General features: G+C 39.6%; 1 protein-coding gene across 3 annotated transcripts in view; it reads right to left on the bottom strand.

The window, feature by feature from the left end:
- The window catches only part of ttc3 (tetratricopeptide repeat domain 3), a 125,204-nt gene that overhangs the window by 19,386 nt on the left and 87,843 nt on the right, over nucleotides 1–17,975 (bottom strand). For all 3 annotated transcript variants that reach the window (XM_041211142.1, XM_041211141.1, XM_041211143.1), the window contains exons 29-36: nucleotides 17,030–17,185; nucleotides 14,023–14,977; nucleotides 11,795–11,863; nucleotides 11,077–11,226; nucleotides 10,186–10,325; nucleotides 5,678–5,746; nucleotides 5,435–5,531; nucleotides 3,335–3,438 (exon numbers count right to left, since the gene is read on the bottom strand). In XM_041211142.1, the coding sequence (XP_041067076.1) occupies nucleotides 3,335–3,438; nucleotides 5,435–5,531; nucleotides 5,678–5,746; nucleotides 10,186–10,325; nucleotides 11,077–11,226; nucleotides 11,795–11,863; nucleotides 14,023–14,977; nucleotides 17,030–17,185 (1,740 nt within the window). The remainder of the gene's footprint in view (nucleotides 1–3,334; nucleotides 3,439–5,434; nucleotides 5,532–5,677; nucleotides 5,747–10,185; nucleotides 10,326–11,076; nucleotides 11,227–11,794; nucleotides 11,864–14,022; nucleotides 14,978–17,029; nucleotides 17,186–17,975) is intronic.

Below are 17,975 nucleotides of genomic sequence, written 5' to 3'. Positions count from 1 at the left end.
TCAGTCCTAATTTGGGAATTTGTCACCAGAAAGCATTATATTTCAAATGATCCCTGCATTTATTATTCAATTCATCTCAGCCATCAGTGGCAGAGCTGAATTTGCCTTGGGGTACCACCTTTGGAAGGCATTTTTACATCCGAGTGATTTACTTGACTAATTTAGAGAGTATTAAAAGTCACGTGTAGATTACGATCAGGCATGAATGATATGAACGAACCAGTGAAGTTTTTAAAAAATATACAAAAACTGTCCTTTTGATGGTAATTTTCTTCCGATGACAGTCAACAAATTACCAAATTTACTGATTTTAATTTAATATGTTGCCAAAGTGAATTTAAACCCTCGACCACTGAGCTTCCAGTACCACAACCATTATGCTGATATGCCCACGAAATTTGCACATGCTAGACAAAGTCAGGATGAGGGCTAACTGTAATAATGTCTAAGGGCATAAGAATGACCATGTGGAGCTGCAAAGGAAGGCAAAAGGAGGGGATGGCAAATGGGTCAAATTTGTTGTGAGACCAAAAAGAACAGGGCTAGTGAAATCAGGAGAGACAGCCTAGGAATTAATATATGGGTTGGATAAGATATTGAAGTGGACAGAACAACGATAGATGAAATGGATTGGAAACATTCTGTGTTGTACAGCTAAGCATAAGGTGAGAGAGGTCTAGTTCTAATAGATTCAACATGCAACATGCCCAACTAGTGCAGAGCAACAGTGTCACCTTGACATTCAACCTCACACCTATTAAACAAAGAGTTCTGCACAGTTCCCACATTTCAGCTCTGATCCTACCCTCCCTCCGAAGACCACACTAACGTTCCTTTGCCCCCGCCTTCCACCTCACTAGCTTCCATATTCAACATATCATTTTCCACCATTTCTATCATCACCAGCGTGATGCCACCCCTCCCTTTTTAGTATTCCAAAGGGGCCGTTCCGTCTGTGATATCCTGGTCTACTACTCAGTCACCCCCAAAACCCCATGCACTTTTCCATGAAAGCTTAGGAAAGCCCTTTTACCTACTATCTTCTCATCATCCAAGGCCCCAAAAACTCCTTCCAGGTGAAGCAACAATTTATGTATACTTATTCAAACTAGTCTACTGTATTCGCTGCTCACAATATGGTCTCCACTACACTGGGGAGAACTACTGCAGATTGTTTTATGTCATACTGCACAAGGTTACTAATTAACCAACTCATTGCACAATGGCCTTCAATGAAGTTAAGGGTTATGATAGGCAGGCAGGAAAGTGGAGTTAGGGCCACAATCAGATCAATCATGATCTCACTGAATGGTGGAGCAGAATCAAGGGGCCAAACGGCCTAATCCTGCTCCTATTTCTTATGATTTTGTGAATATTTACTTTAAAATGGCTTGTTCCCGAGTTGGTTGCTCAACATACTGAATCTATAAACTATCTTGAATGCATTCCATGAACCTGTCCTCCACGCTGTTCCTACAAATTTGATTTGGCCAGTCTGTGCAAAGATTAAAGTTCCCCATGGTTACCATATTACCCTTGTAACATGCATTTCTAATTTCCTGCTCATCACTATAACTACTGTTAAGAGGTTTATTAACTACTTCCTCTAGTGCTTCTGTCCCTTGTTGTTTCTGAATTCTAAGCAGACTGATTCTACACCTTGATTTTCTGAGCTAAGATCCTTTCTCATTACAGCCGTTATCCCATCTTTGATTATCCAGGTGATCCCTCTTCCTTTCCCATTTTTCTATCTGTTCTAAACATCAAATATCTTGGAATATTTAATCTGTTCTGAAAAGTGCAAGATAAAAAGCTTTGACAGCATGTCTCTTTTTTCAGCAATACTAAAGTTCTGCACTACCAAGTGACTATCTGCATAATTAATTCTCAACTTGGTCACTTTGCAACCGGGTCTCCCATTATTTCTATCCATGCTATTAATTCACTGTTTGGTTGTGAATGTTTTGCACAAATGCTATCTCTAAGCTTTAACTTTTTTCTCTTTTGCCCCCATTTCATCTTAATCACTAATACTCCATTATCTCTATTAAACTCTCTGTCCCTTGCCAACCCACTCTGAATATTTCTTTGTATCCAAATCTTTACTCTGCTCGAACAGCCTTGACAGTTCTTACTGCTTTTGAAATTATTGTTTTCAGAGTCCTCCCACACCCCACCTTCAACAGCTTAAAGCACTATCTATTAACCTAGTTACTTGATTTGCCAGGACACTGGCGCCAGCCAAGTTTAAGTGGAGTCCATGTCAACAGAAAAGTTCCTCCTTTCCCCCGTGCTGGAGCCAGTGCCCCAAAATCGGAACCCTGTGTTTTAATTTCACCCCTAGCTCCTCAAACTCTCAGCAGAATCTCATTCCTAGTTGTAAGTATATTACAGGTTCCTAGTCGCACTGCAACAACTCGATCCCCTCCCACGCCAAGTTCTTCTCCAGCCACAAGGAATATCCTTAACCCTAGCACTCAGCAGGCAACTGGAACTCCTGGTCACAGCTGCAAAGGATAGCCTTGACTATAACGTCCTCTACCACTATCATATTCCTTTTCACTCTCCGGTATTGCAGTGCCATGGCTAGTTTATTCATCCACCCTACAAACTCTGCTCTCGTTCACACAGGCATGAAGACCCTTGTATCTGTTGGTTAAGCGCAAGGGCTAAAATTCTACTAGTACTGCACTTGGGGTCCCCTTACTTACCTGACTCTCAGTCACATCCTCCTGTCCCTGATCAGACTTAACTTAAGGCATGTGAGGGCTTCCTGGATTGAAGTGTCCAGGTAACTCTCCCCTTCCCTGATGACCCACAATAGCTGCATCATGGTCTCCAGTTCAACAATTCTGAGCTTGAAATTCAAGATGTAGACACTTACTGTAAATGCGGTTGTCTAGAATCTCCACAAACTCCCAAAAGCTGCAGTTGTGGCACAGCATCTGCACTGTAATCCATATCTAATCTTGTTTTATTTGTTTATACATTAAAGTTTATGTCTTTAATCAACACAGCTTATTTTTTTAAGTCTTTAAACATATTATTTGATCTGATTTAAATTATAGGTAGGAAAAAAATTAAATATTTACCCGCAGCTTACCCCCAAATACCCCTTCTTGTGCTGTAACATCACTTTGCAAGGTGAAAATCCTGTAATCGTTTAACAATTGGATGCCAGAATGATTGGGGAGCTTGAGGATTTTTTTGGCTGGATAAACAGATGGGCCAAAAGGCCTTCCTCACCTGTAATTAACTTGTGGGAAACTGGCAACAGCAAAAAAGAAATGGCCCTAACCCAAGTATTATAAATCAGACAACATCTCAGACTCACCTGGCAGCTGTTGCTTTCATTTTATCCAGAAAACCTCTAGCATCTTCAGCTGCTTCGTAATGGAAAAACAATTGTGTGTTCTGCCAGCTTTCCAGCGCAGACACCTAAGCAAAGGTGAGGGAGAGATTAAATAATTGAAGGATCAAAAATTTTAAAACAAGTAACAGATGCCACTTCAATCAAATAAAGATTTTACTTGACTTTACGAAACAAAAAAATCCCAACTTCCCTGAAACAATAATAAGACAGCCTTCAAAACTATACTCAAGATGTAGCCACATTATCTTCTGGTTCTTACTAATTAAAGATCACCTTTTGTTCCCAACTTCAATGATCACGTCTGAATGAAACTCTGCCTATGAGCTTTGCCAATATTTGTTGAGATTAAACCACAGAACTGTAATGTTTGAATTGCAGACCTTTATTGACTCCTCCAATAGTTTAATGGCTAAGTAAAAGTGTAGTTTTGAAACAAAAACAGAAAATGCTGGAAAAACTCAGCAAGTCTAACAGCCATCTGTGGAGAGAAAAACAGAATTAACGTTTCGAGTCCGTATGACTCTTCTTCAGAGCTAAAGAGAAGTAAAAATGTGATGAAATTTATACTGTTTAAGGGGGTGGAGCAGGTGAAGCTGGGTAGAAGGCCAGCGATAGGTGAGGGCAAAGGAGAGATTGGCAAAGGTGTTGCGACCAAAAGGACAAAGGGGGTGTTAATGTTAGTGGTGAGGGCTAAAGGAAGTGCTGATAGTGGCATTAAGGTAAGAAAGCAGAATGTTATAGCAGGACAAGGGTAAGTACTCTGAAAAGAACAAAATGAACAAGTGACAGATGCCCCTTGTGGGCATGGGGTAGGGGGAGGGGATGGCGGTGGGGGAAAAAGATCGAAAATAGGATAAAAGGTTGTATAAAACAATGAATAAAAATGATAAAATAGAAATAAGTGGATAAAAAATAATAATTCAAAAATAAAAATGAATATTTAAAAAAGGGATAAAGGAAGAGGTGGGATAGAGGAGAGAGTTCATGGTCTGAAGCTGTTGAACTCAATGTTAAGTCCAGAAGGCTGTAAAGTGCCTAGTTGGAAGATGAGGTGCTGTTCCTCCAGTTTGCATTGAGCTTCACTGCAACATTGCAGCAGGCTAAGGACGGACAAGTGGGCATGAGAGCAGGATGGGGTGTTGAAATGGCAAGCGACAAGCAGGTCTGGGTCATGCTTGCGGACAGACGGAAGGTGCTCCTCAAAGCGGTCACCCAGTCTGCATTTGGTCTCCAATGTAGAGACCGCTATGGGATTTTTACTTCTCCTTAGCTCTGAAGAACAGTCATACAGACTCAAAACATTAACTCTCATTTTTCTCTCCACAGATGCTGTTAAACTTGCTGAGTTTTTTTTCCAGTATTTGTTTTGTTTCAGATTTCCAGCATCTGCAGTTTTTGCTTTTATCTTAGTGTGGCTTTGAAGTTTGGAAGTCAAGATGAACCTGGTTCAAACCCTGATCTGTTAAGAGATAGGTACATTGAGTGTATTGCAGCTAATTTTGGTGAAAAAGGAGATTGTTTGGGAAAGAAGCAATCAGTTCTTCAGATTGCAACCCAGTATCCCTGGCTGGAAGAAATGCTGTTGAGATTGTCAGGTAAGGAGGACTGGGTTTATATCATATGAAGAGAAAAGACAGCAGTGGTATTGGGAGAGAGAAAGATCCCACTGCAAACTGTAATTCCTAACTTATTGCTGAACAGCAAAGAAACACTGCAAGCAGGTGGAAGCACTGCTTAGGGACTGCAGTGTTCTCTTTAAAGATATGGTCCAAGTTTAACTATCATGGAAGGATGTAAAGTTTAGTGGAGCCTAGTGAATTTCAAATGCATCTGGGCTTCAGGTGCAGCAGTCAGCCAATTGAGCTGCTTAATTCCCTCATCTGCCTCTCCCATGTGAATGGGTTGCTAAAACTCACTCTCCAGCCTTACACATAAGAACAAGAACTTGGAAACAGTACCAGTGGGCTCCTGGGGCTGTGTGACTGTACCCAGGCACAAGTCACTGGCTTCAGGAGAGGATTAAAAATGAGATAAGATTGAAAATTAACTTTAAATCTCTACCTCTGCATCACTGGCTCTTTTATTAGTTTCTTGGTACATGTCAGAACTCTTTTTAATGGCTTCTTCCAGCTTTTTCTTTTCTCTTGATGACTGATTACTAAGGATTCAGCAAAAATAATTATCTTTTAAATGACATAAAGGAATGTTCAATTATTTTTTATTATTGTTTCTTTTTTACATATAAGTGCAATAATAAAACACATATTTTAGAAACTTTTGTTGAGAGTCCAAAAAAAAACTTGCCTCATTTCCTCAAATTCTTGAGAACGTTTTTCATAAAGCTGTTCGTTTTCCTGAATATTCTCAGTGTGCCTTCAGAGGAAATAAGAAAAAGGACATTACAAGCTTAAGATAAAACATCAGGCATGTTCCAGTAGCAGAATGGGACAAAAGAATTTCAGATTGTAAAGCAGGCCACTTCTAAGTGGGCCCAATATCAGAGGCCAAGCCAGAGAGAAGCTTTCGTGTGTTGATCAAACAAAGATTAGTAAATGGTTACCTTGAATCTGCTTAAAGAAAGGCAAAAGCAAAGGCTTTGGGAAGGTTGCCTACAGGCCAAATAGTTATGAAAACAGAAAAATTGGAAGGACTCAACATGTCTTAAAAAGATAAATCTGCCATTGATATGGGACTTCTATTGCTGCACGCAGACATAAATTGCAGCTAGTACATTATTTTCAGTTAATAAGTTGTTCAGTCACTTGACTTCAAACTATATTATTATACTAATGTTGCTGAAAAAAGGAACATATTGCCAAAGCTTTCTGTCTTGCACCCATCAGGACAAACTCAAGAATGCCAAATCTTGAACGAACACGATTCTCCGGTAGTATAGATTGTTAAGTTGCCAAACATTCAGCACCTTTTCTTCTGTAATATAAATTGTTGTGATTGTTTGAAATTTGGCATTCTTGAGTTTGTCCTGATGAGTGCAAAACTGAAAGCTTCAGCAATATGACTTACTTTTCAGCAATATTCAACTTCTATACTACCAAATGACTATTGTATTAATACTCCAGATCCAGTGTCATGAAAGGCAGTCCAACAGCAATGTCCTCTCCCAAGCCCACATGCCAGCATTGAGGTGCTATTCACACAAAATCAGCTCCGCTGGCTGGGACATGTTTTTCATATACCTGACACCAAACTCCTAAAGCAACTGTTCTACCAAAACTCGGTCACCGCAAGAGACTTCCAGGAGGACAGTGCTTTAGCGATGTTCTCAAAGCGTCACTGAAGAGGGAAAACATCTCTGCCGACCCATGGGAGTTCCTGACTTGTGACCGACCAAAATGGAGAAGGTTTATAGGGAAGGCAATAAACACATCAAGAGATAATGTTGGGAGCAGGCAAAGGCAAAGTTGGGGCATTGGAGAGAGTACACAAACCTCCAAACACCTCATTTGCCTGACTCTTCAAGCACCACCTGCCCTGCGTGGGGCAGAGTCTGCTTGCACATTGGACTTATTAGCTATCTCAGAAGCCAATGAACCAGAGTGGGAGCAAGTCATCCTTTGTCCTGGGCGACTGTCTTAAGAAGAGATATTAATTTTGCCCACGGAATAACATAAGAAATAGGAGGTGGAGAAGACCATTTGGCCGTTTGAGTCTGGTTCCCCCATTCAGCCCCATGGCTGATCTTTTACCTCAACTCCACCTACTTGCACTATACCCAATATTCTTTAATTCCCTTAGTATCCAGAAATCCATCAACCTCTGTCCTGAATATACTCAATGACTGAATATCCACAGCTCTCTAGGGTAGAATCACACCCCTCTGAGCGAAGGGATTTCTCCTCAAATTAGACAGAAATGGCCAAGCCCTTATTTTGACCCACATTCTAGATTCCACAGCCAGGGGGATCTTTTTCCCAGCATCTACCCTGTCAAGTTGCTTAAGAATTTTATATGTTTCAATTAGATAACCTTTTATTCATCTAACCTCTAGGAAACATGGGTCTAGTTTATTCAATCTGTTCTCATAGGAAAATCATGCATCCCAGGGGCCTTTGTTGCACTCCCCCTAAGGGAAATGTGTCCTTTCTTATGTATAGACGCCAAAATTGCATTTAATACTTTAGGTATGGCCTTGCCAATGCTGTGCATGATTGTACCAAGGCTGTTTTACATTTATGCTCCAACCCCTTTGTAATACCAGTTACATACTATTTGCTTGTTGACTTTGTGATTCATGTACAAGGGTTCCAGGTCCCTCTAAATACAGACATTTTTTAGTCTTTCAACATTCAAAAAATCTGCTTTTTTAAAAGAAAATTTCCTACCAAAGTGGCTAACTTCGCCACATTGAATACAATCTGCCATGTTCAATCTATGTCCCTCTGCAGCCTCCTTGCATCCTCATCACTTATTTTCCCACCTGACTTTGTATCATCAGCAAACCACGAAACATAACACTCAGTCCTCCCACCTAAGTCATTGATACTGAGGCCCAACACCAATACCAATCCTTGCGGTATCCCACTAGTTACAGCCTGCCAACCTGAAAATATCCTGTTTCTTCCACTTTCTGTCCATTAACCAATCCTCAATCTATGCTAATATATTAACCTCAATCCCATGAAACCTAATTTTATATCTTGTGGCACCTTATCAAATGCTTTTTGAAAACCCAAGTACACAACATCACTGGTTCCTCCTTTTACATTAAGTTATCCATAAAGTTACATATACTAGTTATACCCTCAGAAAATTCTTAAGATTTGACAAACATGATTTCCCTTTCATATTATGATTTTCTGAGTGCCCTGTTACCATGTCCTTAATCACAGAATCTACTACTCATATTAGACTAACTGTTTTAGTGTTAAGTCCTGCAAAACAACACTAACACAAAAGTGAAATACTGGAGATGCTGGAAATCTGAAATATAAAGATCATGCTGGACATGTTTATCAGGTCAAGTAACATCTGTGAAGAGAGAAGTGGAGCGAACGCTTCAAGTCAATATCAGATTCAACATTATATAAAAAACCGTTAAGCTCCTTTAGCTGGGTTCACTATCTAAGCTGAAACCTATGACGTATTTGAACATTTGTAAATGATAAACAGAAAAACAACTATTTATTTTGCTAATGTCATGTCCCTAAGACATGAAAGAGATCATAAACTGTTTAAATCGAACCTTGCTTTTTTGCTTATTTAAAAAGTGGACTTTGGTTTCTTTGCTGAACCAAACAATGGTTGCTACAGGTCACATGATTCACAAGTTGGCTACTGTTTCTGAAAATTTCCAACAGCGGTTACAGGACAAAAGCTCAACTCTCATCCTATGGAATCTTACACCTCTCATTGTGAGGAGACATTATAATCAACAAAACCAGGGACCTGCAGACAACCTTTATCCCCAGCCTGGTCCTATAACAGTGGGAGAGCCATCGAAAATCATTTTACCTATGGAGGTGCTAATCGTCACCATCTAAGGCGAACAATGGATTTTGACCAGGGGTATAGAAACTGCTTGTTAGCCTGCAACTGACTCATTAATGGGCATCAAATGACCCAAGCTTCTGCCCTTTGGAAATTTTTAATTACATTCCTAGACTCAAAACTCAGTCTGCTGTTTAACCTCCAGCCTGCAAACACCACAGCAGGACTCCAGACTGACCAGCAGCTTGCATCAAGTCTAAGCCTCCTCAAAACCTGCTTCTCTGGAAGATTCCTGTCATCGACTGCTGCACAGACCAAGGGCAGAGTTTTGCCCTTGGTGAGGGTGCTCGATGGGGGCAGTCGGGAAGCTGACACCGAGAAACGTGAGTAGCAAGCAGCAGCGTTGAGTGCTGGGGGTGGGGGGGGGGGGGGTGCGGTGTATGGGGTGGAGAGAGAGAGAGAGAAGAGCAAGCGGGTCGAGTGCAAACTTCGCACATGTGTGCAAATAAGCGCTTCATAACTTCTCTGAGACACAGCTGGCTCAGGAAGAAGAGGAGATATGAAAAAAAATGCAAACGTGACTCATCCACCCGTGGATGAGGTTTCCAAAAAATGCTGCTTGGCCTTATCGTCTGCCTGCCGACCATTAGGTTGGATGGGCAGCGAAAAATTTAATTTAGTTGATTACTTAATGGACTTAACAGACCTTTTAATTGTCCACGGGCATGCTACCGGCTCCAGTACGTGCCCATCTACCGAACTATCGCGCGACTTTGTGTTGATGTCAGCACTCTCAGCCAACATCAACACGCGTCATTTCATGCTCGAGCGGGCTAGGTGCACGCCCGTCCATTGAGTGAAAATTTCTGCCCCAAGACTCTGTATACCAATCTCATCGCATTACCATTAACTTTAAAGGAATTCTGCAACTCCTGCTTCAGCTAGCTGAACCTGCTGGAACTGTAATTCTCCCGTGAAGGGCCCTCACTGGAATCTGACTTTCTGGGCTTTGGCAATCCCATGAATTGACTGACTTCCCCCTCAGACCTAATTTTTAAACTCATTTCTGATGGCATTGGAATGTTTCATTTTAGTGAATAATTTGCTTGGAGCAACTTTGTAATTTATTTTAATCATTTTGAATACTTATTATTAGGTCTAAATCCACGCATGGAAAATAAATAGGATATCCTCATCTAGAAGGGTGTTTTCCATTTCAATGCAATGAGAAAACACAGTTTCTGTCAAATATGTATTTGGTCCATACATGCACAGATAAATTAGCTAGCTTCGCTATGTCTCATGTCAGCAAAAGGCTGGCAGTTATTCTAACTATGTAAATCCTGGATCCTAATTTTACTTACATTTGATTCAGTTCAGCAAGAGATTTAACTTTCGATCTGAGCATCTTTAAGGCTTCACTATTTTCTCGCTTTTCTTGTTGACTCTTCTTGATTTCACTTTCCAAGTCTTGGCGTAGCAAGTCAAGCTCAGAATTTAGTAGCTGCAGAGAGACTTTATAAATTAGTGCATTTCCAAAATGCTTTGACTACCAAGTGCTTATTTAAATTGATGGAAAGCATTCCAGCAAATGTGACACAACAGGCAATTCATTCTATATGCAAGACCTTTATAATAGTTTTAGTTAACTGCTCCTGGTGCTGCACACAAGGGTAGATTTTAAACTCGTGTGATAGTGTAACATGGGTGATAGCAAATTGGCATCCCATTTTAAATCTCTAAAAAGTTTTTACTTCCATTGACTTTAATAGAAATAAAAATTGGGAGAGATGTAAATACATACTACAATATGCTACCACCTGCTTCACACAATCACATTTTAAATCTACCTCAAAGGGAAGCAAGATCTATTGTGTAGGCCTGAGATAAACAACATTTGAAGGCAGGGGGACATTTTCAACACAGTCTGCAGATGTAACTCAGGCCCCAATATTAAAAAGTCCCATAATCATTTTTTAAAATACAGTAGTTTGGTTTTATTATTTATTCTTAAATTAAAACAAAAACATATATCAATTTAGGAAGAAGTAAAACTAGTTAGAACAATACAAGCTAAGGAGCTTAGATACAAAACTAAGGTATCACAGTGACACAGCAGGCAGGAAGAAACAATTTTGCTTACAGTGAGAAGTTTGCAGTTTCTAGCCGAAATTTGCACATAAGAATTTATATTGATGTGACTGCAGATCTGAGCTTTAATATACAAATCCTAGGTAGAAAAAATCTGCAGGTACCTCATTTTTCTCTATGAATTCAGACATCTTTTCTTCAAGCGCAGTAATTTCGTTTTTGCTGCGAACTGCAAGCTGGTCATATTTTTCTTCTGCTTCTTGCAGCTGTTTCTGCAGAACATTGTGCTCTTTCTCAATCCTCAAAATATCACCCTATTGATGAAACCAAGCAACAAATTATTAGATTTATCAAGGTTGTTTAACAGTTCATATGGTATAGTGTTGGAATCTTGCAGCTCAGTAGTACACACAGATCATGGCTTCAAGCCTCATCCAGAAACTTGAGCACATAATCCAGGCCGATAGTGTAGCAGTCCCTCAGTACTGCACTGAAGTGTCAGATAGGTTGCCTTTTAGTTGATACATTAAACTAAAAACGGAATGTGGAGTCGAGACCACAATCAGATCAGCCATGATCTTATTGAATGGCGGAGCAGGTTCGAGGAGCCAAAAGTCCTTCTCTTGCTCCGAATTTGTATTCATATGGACCAAAAGGAAAACCTCTTACAACCAGTTGAAAAGCAGGGAGGTTCTTCCAGTACTAATCCCTCAACTAACATCAACAAAACAAGTTATCTGGTCATTTATCTCATCAGTGTTTGAGGTCATGCTGTGTGCAAATTGATCAACATGATCAAAAAGCAATTTATGGATTGCACGAAGCTTTGGGAAGGCTGTGAAAGGCACTATATAATTGCAAGTTCTTTCTTTCATCACTTACCTGTTGATTTTCAAATGGTTGAAAAGGATCAGTATTGATTTTGGTATTACATGAAGATTCTTGATGAGCCTATAACAAAATCAGATAAAAGTATTTTCAAAAATAACTATTAGAACAACTTCGCTTAATTTCCATCTACCCAATGCTAGCTAAAAATTATTTTCCTGGGACTTCAAAATTGTGGAACTTCTGACTCCCCTCAATCTACAGGATTTTCAAATTCAAGATTTGTATCAGAACAGCATTTCCTGATTTAATGCATCTTTTCTTCTAGTGGCTGGAGCATCTTGGTTTAGTAATAATTACATAGTATTTATAGCACAGAAACAGGTCACAAGGCCCAATAAATCCAGACTACTCGTTTATGCTCTGCACGAGCCTCAACCCATTCTACTTCATCTAACACCACCAACAAATCCTTCTATTTCTTTTTGCCTTATGGTTATCTAACTTGCCCTAAATGCATCTATACAGTTTACTTCAAATATTTCTTATGGTAGCGAGTTCCACATTTTAACTACACTGGGTGAAGAAGTTTCTCCTGAATTCTCTATTAGCTTTACTACTGACCATCTTTTACTTATGACTCCTCCTTCTGGTCTCACCCGTAAATGGAAATATCTTCTCTACGTCTACGCTAACCATTCCTTTCACAATCTTAAAGACCTCCATCAGATCAGCCTTCAGTCTTTTTCCTACAGAAAAGAGCCACAGTCTGTTCAGAATCTTTCCTAAGTATGACCTCTGTTATGCTACTGTTCTAGTAATTATTTTGCCCATCTCCTGTAACTTTATGTCCTATTTATAATACGGAACATAAAACTTGCAGTGCAAGGTATTTCAAGTGTGGTCTAAGGTTCTATGCAAGCTTAGCATAACTTTTCTGCTTTTCGATTCTATCCCTCTATTAATGAACCGCAGTGCTTTTTTATTTAATGGCCTTATTAACCTGCAATGCTTTTAGCGATTTGCATGTCTGTACCCCCAGATCCTCTCCATCACCCCAAGACACTTTTTTTCAACGTAGCACATGGCCTTCTTATTCTGCTGAGCAACATATACTGCCTCACTCTGTGTTAAAGTGAGGAGCCACCATCATGAGACATATTGATCTGCATACAGAATGTTTAATTTTTAAAAAAAGATAAACATGCTTTTGGTTTTTGTTTGGGAAGCTATGTTTATTGAGTTAAATACTACTAATCTTTGCTTATTGCTGATCCCGTTTACATTTGCAGCCAGTCTTATTTCTTCTGTGCACAATATCCAAAGTATTGATACGCTTCTTGTATTCTGGTGACCAGAACTGATCAGTGTACTTCAAGTAAAACATTACCAGCTTTCAGGTAGTCTCTGTAAACTTGTATTCTACTATCCGGGTTATTTTTTTATTATATTTTAATTGTTTTGTCACTGTCTAGATATTGTAACCTACCGTCACTCACACTACCAATTTCATTCATCATATACTTGATGAATGACCCAGAGTCCACATGTAATTTATCTGCCCAATTAACTCCCCTGCTGCATCAACTGTCACTCATGCACACCCTTCTTTAACTGTAGTTTCTCGTAATTCCGGACAACCACCACCACCAGCACCCCCTATCCGTCCTTGCACCACACCAAAGGAATTAGTCCCAACAAAGAGAGTGAAGTTTCTATAGCCATGACATGTAATGGCAGGTCCCTATAGATAACAGATAACTTTGAGTCCGAAGGAGGAATAATTTATTTAATTACTCGCCCATTTCTTTCCTTCTCCTGTAACCATCTAGGAAATGCTGGCTCCAGAATCATAATGATGTGAACAGTATTTCATTTCTGTTCCATATGATATTATAGTGAATCGTTTATTTTGAAATAGCAAGCTGGAGCTCCATAATGATTTTATCAACTATTCCTAAAAATGTTTTTTTTAAAAAAAGCAACAGAATTAAACCTATAACAGAAAAACCTCATTGCTTAAAGATTAAGCTTCCTTTTGGAGTCATTACCTTATTACTTTTGAAACTCTGGTACAGAAGTGAGATGTTTATTTCCATGTTCCTTGTTTCTCCTTTAATGAAGGATGATTTATGGTTCACAGAATAAGTAGTATAATTGTTATTTAGAATGACATGTCTGTTCCTAACACCTCCCCTTTCTCTCTAAGTGTTTGTAACTGGTTAAACCAGAACAAGCAGTTACAATAACCCATGATAAATCCTACAAATAATTCTCCTTACCTGTACTGCAATGGTCCTTAGTAATGGTCCTCGTTTATTCTCACATTTATTGTTATTTGTATTATCGGACTCCTCACTGCTCATCTTGTTTGCTGCACCATTCGTGTCTTCAGGCTTAAAATTGCTGTGAGGTATTTCTTCAAGTGTGTCCATTACTATTGTATTAGCACTAGTAGATGAAAGTCTCATATTTTCTATTTCTTTTGTCATGGGGTTACATTCTCTATCAGAATTGAGAGAATGAAACTGGTAATTATAATTAGTAATAGGTAGATTTGAAAAAACAGGGATTACTTGCGGTATGTCAGAGTGCATAGTACTAGATGATACATCACTACAGAATGTTGGATTGAAAACTGAAGAAGATTGAGAGGCAGAAGCAACTGCACCTAAGTAATGATCTGTCAATGGATCACTAGTCTTCAAATTATGATCCAATAAGCTGACGTCTGTGCTATGAATATCTGGTATGGATTCATCAGAGTATGGATTAATATTCATATACATATTATCTGTTGAAATATTAATTCCTAGTTCAGCATCATAATGTAAATGCTGATTAAGATTCTGTATTTCACTTAGTGAATTTGTAACTGACAGACATGATAAAGATGATTGATGAAAAGAAACAGGTTTAAATTCTTTAGCAGTGGGATTGAGATGAGCCGCTGGACGTAAGCTTTCATTAGAAACTTCATCTGAGTTGTTCTTTGATTCTTCAGTGCCCCTGGTTGCTGTGTTTAAAGCCAAGCTCTTCAATTGTACCGCATGCTTCATCAGTCCTATCAGATTGTTAATCACCACAAATCGTAGTGATTCCATAAGGAATGACTTCAAACCACCTGAATTTTGCACCAGCTCTTGGGCCTCTGGTGGGAAGTTTTCAAACTCGCCAACTAACATCGGGTCATCAATTTCCATTGGACCATGCTCGTTCAGAATTTGGGCAAAGTAACTAGGAGAAAAGAGAATGGGGTTTGAGGGTGGGGAGGGAGTGAAGCAGGGAAGAAAAAATAAGACATCACAGTAATGTTATACCTGAGGCAGTAATGTTGGTTAAGTGCTGGTAGCATACACATCTGCTTTACAAGTGTCAAAAACTGAAAATACTGGAATTGTATTAAGTCAATTGTCAAAATGTAGGGTAATGTCAGAACCCAGCCCCAATTCAAACATTACCCTACTTTATTCTTTCAGGTACTAACTGATCTATTACGCACTTCTCATATTTTCTATTCTTTTTAGATTTTCAGCATTTTATGATTTCATTCGCCCATTTATTCAGCACTACAGCCAACACTAAGGTTGAAGGAGTTGCAGATAGTGAAGAGGATTTTGAAAGGATACAACGGGATATAGATCGACTGGAGACTTGGGCGGAGAAATGGCAGATGGAGTTTAATCCGGACAAATGTGAGGTAATGCATTTTGGAAGGTCTAATACAGGCAGGAATTATACAGTAAATGGCAGAAATCTTAAGTGCATCGACGGGCAGAGGGATCAGGGTGTACAGGTCCACAGGTCACTGAAAGTGGCAAGACAGGTGGCTAAAGGTAGTCAGGAAGGCATATGGCATGCTTGCCTTCATTGGCAGGGGTATTGAGTATAAAAGCTGGGAAGTCATGCTGCAGCTGTATAGAACCTTGGTTAGGCCACACTTGGAATATTGCGTGCAATTCTGGTCACCACATTACCAGAAGGATATGGATGCGTTGGAGAGGGTGCAGAGGAGGTTTACCAGGATGCTGCCTGGTCTGGAGGTTATTAGCTATGAGGAGAGGGTGGAGAAACTTGGATTTTTCTCACTAGAGCGACGGAGATTGAGGGCCGATTTGATAGAAGTTTACAAAATTATGAGTGGCATGGACAGAGTAGATAGTCAGAAGCTTTATCCGAGGGTGGAAGAGTCAATTACTAGGGGACATAGATTTAAGGTGTGAGGAGAAAACTATAGAGGAGATGTGCGGGGCAAGTTTTTTTACGCAGAGGGTAGTGAGTGTCTGGAATTCGCTGCCAGAGGAGGTGGTGGAAGCAGGTATGATAGTGGTGTTTAAGAGGCAGCTTGACAAATACATGAATAGGATGGGAATAGAGGGATACGGACCCCGGAAGTGCAAAATGTTTTAGTTGATGGGCAATATGATCGGCGCAGGCTTGGAGGGCTGAAGGGCCTGTTCCTGTGCTGTACTTTTCTTTGTACAATCTATATACATTTCATAATATATCCTATGTTGTTCTCAAATGGAATCTCCTGGGTTGAAACCTATATCCAATGAGCAAATTTTATAACTTAAAATAGCATAATTGTATTCTTTTTAGGTTATACAATAAGAATGAATTGAGGAAGGAAAGCTAAATGTTGCAGTGAGTTAAACCAATGAATGGCCTTTTGTATCCAGTCTCAATTAAACAGGTGATGTTAGAGTACCACAGTGACTACTGAATGAGAACTGTTTGCCACTCATTTCAAATGTCAATAACTACTCATCTTAGAGGCCGAATACTAAATGCTGATGTACAATTTGCAAAATGCAAACTACTGTTACAAAAAGAAACTAGTCGAATGTATTTTTTTTTCAGGTCATCCCTTCCTTATCGCATGGAGTCATGTTGGGAGAAGGTTCCATGTGTACTGGTTGCCCTCCACTACCTCACCAAGATTCTAGGCAAACGAGCATGAACAAGATATTTGACCAGGCCCAACCCTGTCCTTGACCCAATATTCACAATTGCACACATTAGAGCAGATGTTACTGGAGAACAATCGAAATTGGATTACAGCTTAGCCATTTAGGAAGAACTTTTCCACACAAAGGGTCGTAGAATTCAGAACACTTTCCCCAAAAAGCTCTGGAAGCTGAGTCATTTAAAAATTTTAAGTTAATCTATGATATTAACACAGAGCTTATTAGGGAATTTTATAAACATAACATTGATAAATATGATACTATTAATGCCATTTCACATCTTGCATCCATCTAGAAAGTAATAGAAATGTATACTTACTCATATAGGCTTTCACGTTTTGGATCAGGGTTATTGTCTAGGACCCGCTGGTAATGACTGCTGCATAGTTGAGGATCATAAATATCTTCAAACTCAACAAGCTGACTGCGAAGATACTCTGGTACCGTAAAAGGAACTGCAGCATTCATTTGCGCACTATTGGAGAGAATCATCAGCACAGATTAATATGCCAGCGACGTTGTCAATTGGATATCAGCAGAATGAGATAGTCATTGTGGATTGATACTCTGCAACATTAATTTCTGCAAACTCTAATGGTGATAATTTCCATATGTTATCCAGCTGAAGTAGATCATTTGATTTTCCCCTCATAACATCAAGTCAGTCAGCTGGAATCAATATTTTGAGCTAAATAACGACAGTGAAGTAATGCTGCTACGAGTAACTTCAGTTGATGAATTAAGAAAACAGTACCTAGCACATGGTAATTGCACAGAAACTTCAGAAAAACATAGCATCTATTTCTCTGGTGCCAGTTTTTCCCCCTTTGGTTTTGTTCCACAATTTGTTTTCTCCATTCTAGTTGCATTGGAAACACTGAAAGCAGCATTTCACTTGCACTTCCCTCAATTTAGTCTACTGCATTCGTTGCTCCCAATGCATTGGAGAGACCAAATGCAGACTGGGTGACCACTTTGCGGAACACCTTCGGTCTGTCCGCAAGCATGACCCACACCTCCCTGTCGCTTGCCATTTCAACACTCCACCCTGCTCTCATGCCCATATGTCCACCCTTGGCCTGCTGCAATGTTCCAGTGAAGCTCAACGCAAACTGGAGGAACAGCACCTCATCTTCCAACTAGGCACTTTACAGCCTTCCGGACTGAATATTGAGTTCAACAACTTTAGATCATGAACTCTCTCCTCCATCCCCACCCCCTTTCTGATCACCCTTTTTTCCAATAATTTATATAGATTTTTCTTT

The sequence above is a fragment of the Carcharodon carcharias genome, chromosome 18 (genome assembly GCF_017639515.1).
Source record: "Carcharodon carcharias isolate sCarCar2 chromosome 18, sCarCar2.pri, whole genome shotgun sequence".
In the NCBI taxonomy this organism is placed as follows: Eukaryota; Metazoa; Chordata; class Chondrichthyes; order Lamniformes; family Lamnidae; genus Carcharodon; species Carcharodon carcharias.
Note: the sequence above shows the minus strand (reverse complement) of the source record. Positions and strands in the feature narration are given on the sequence as shown.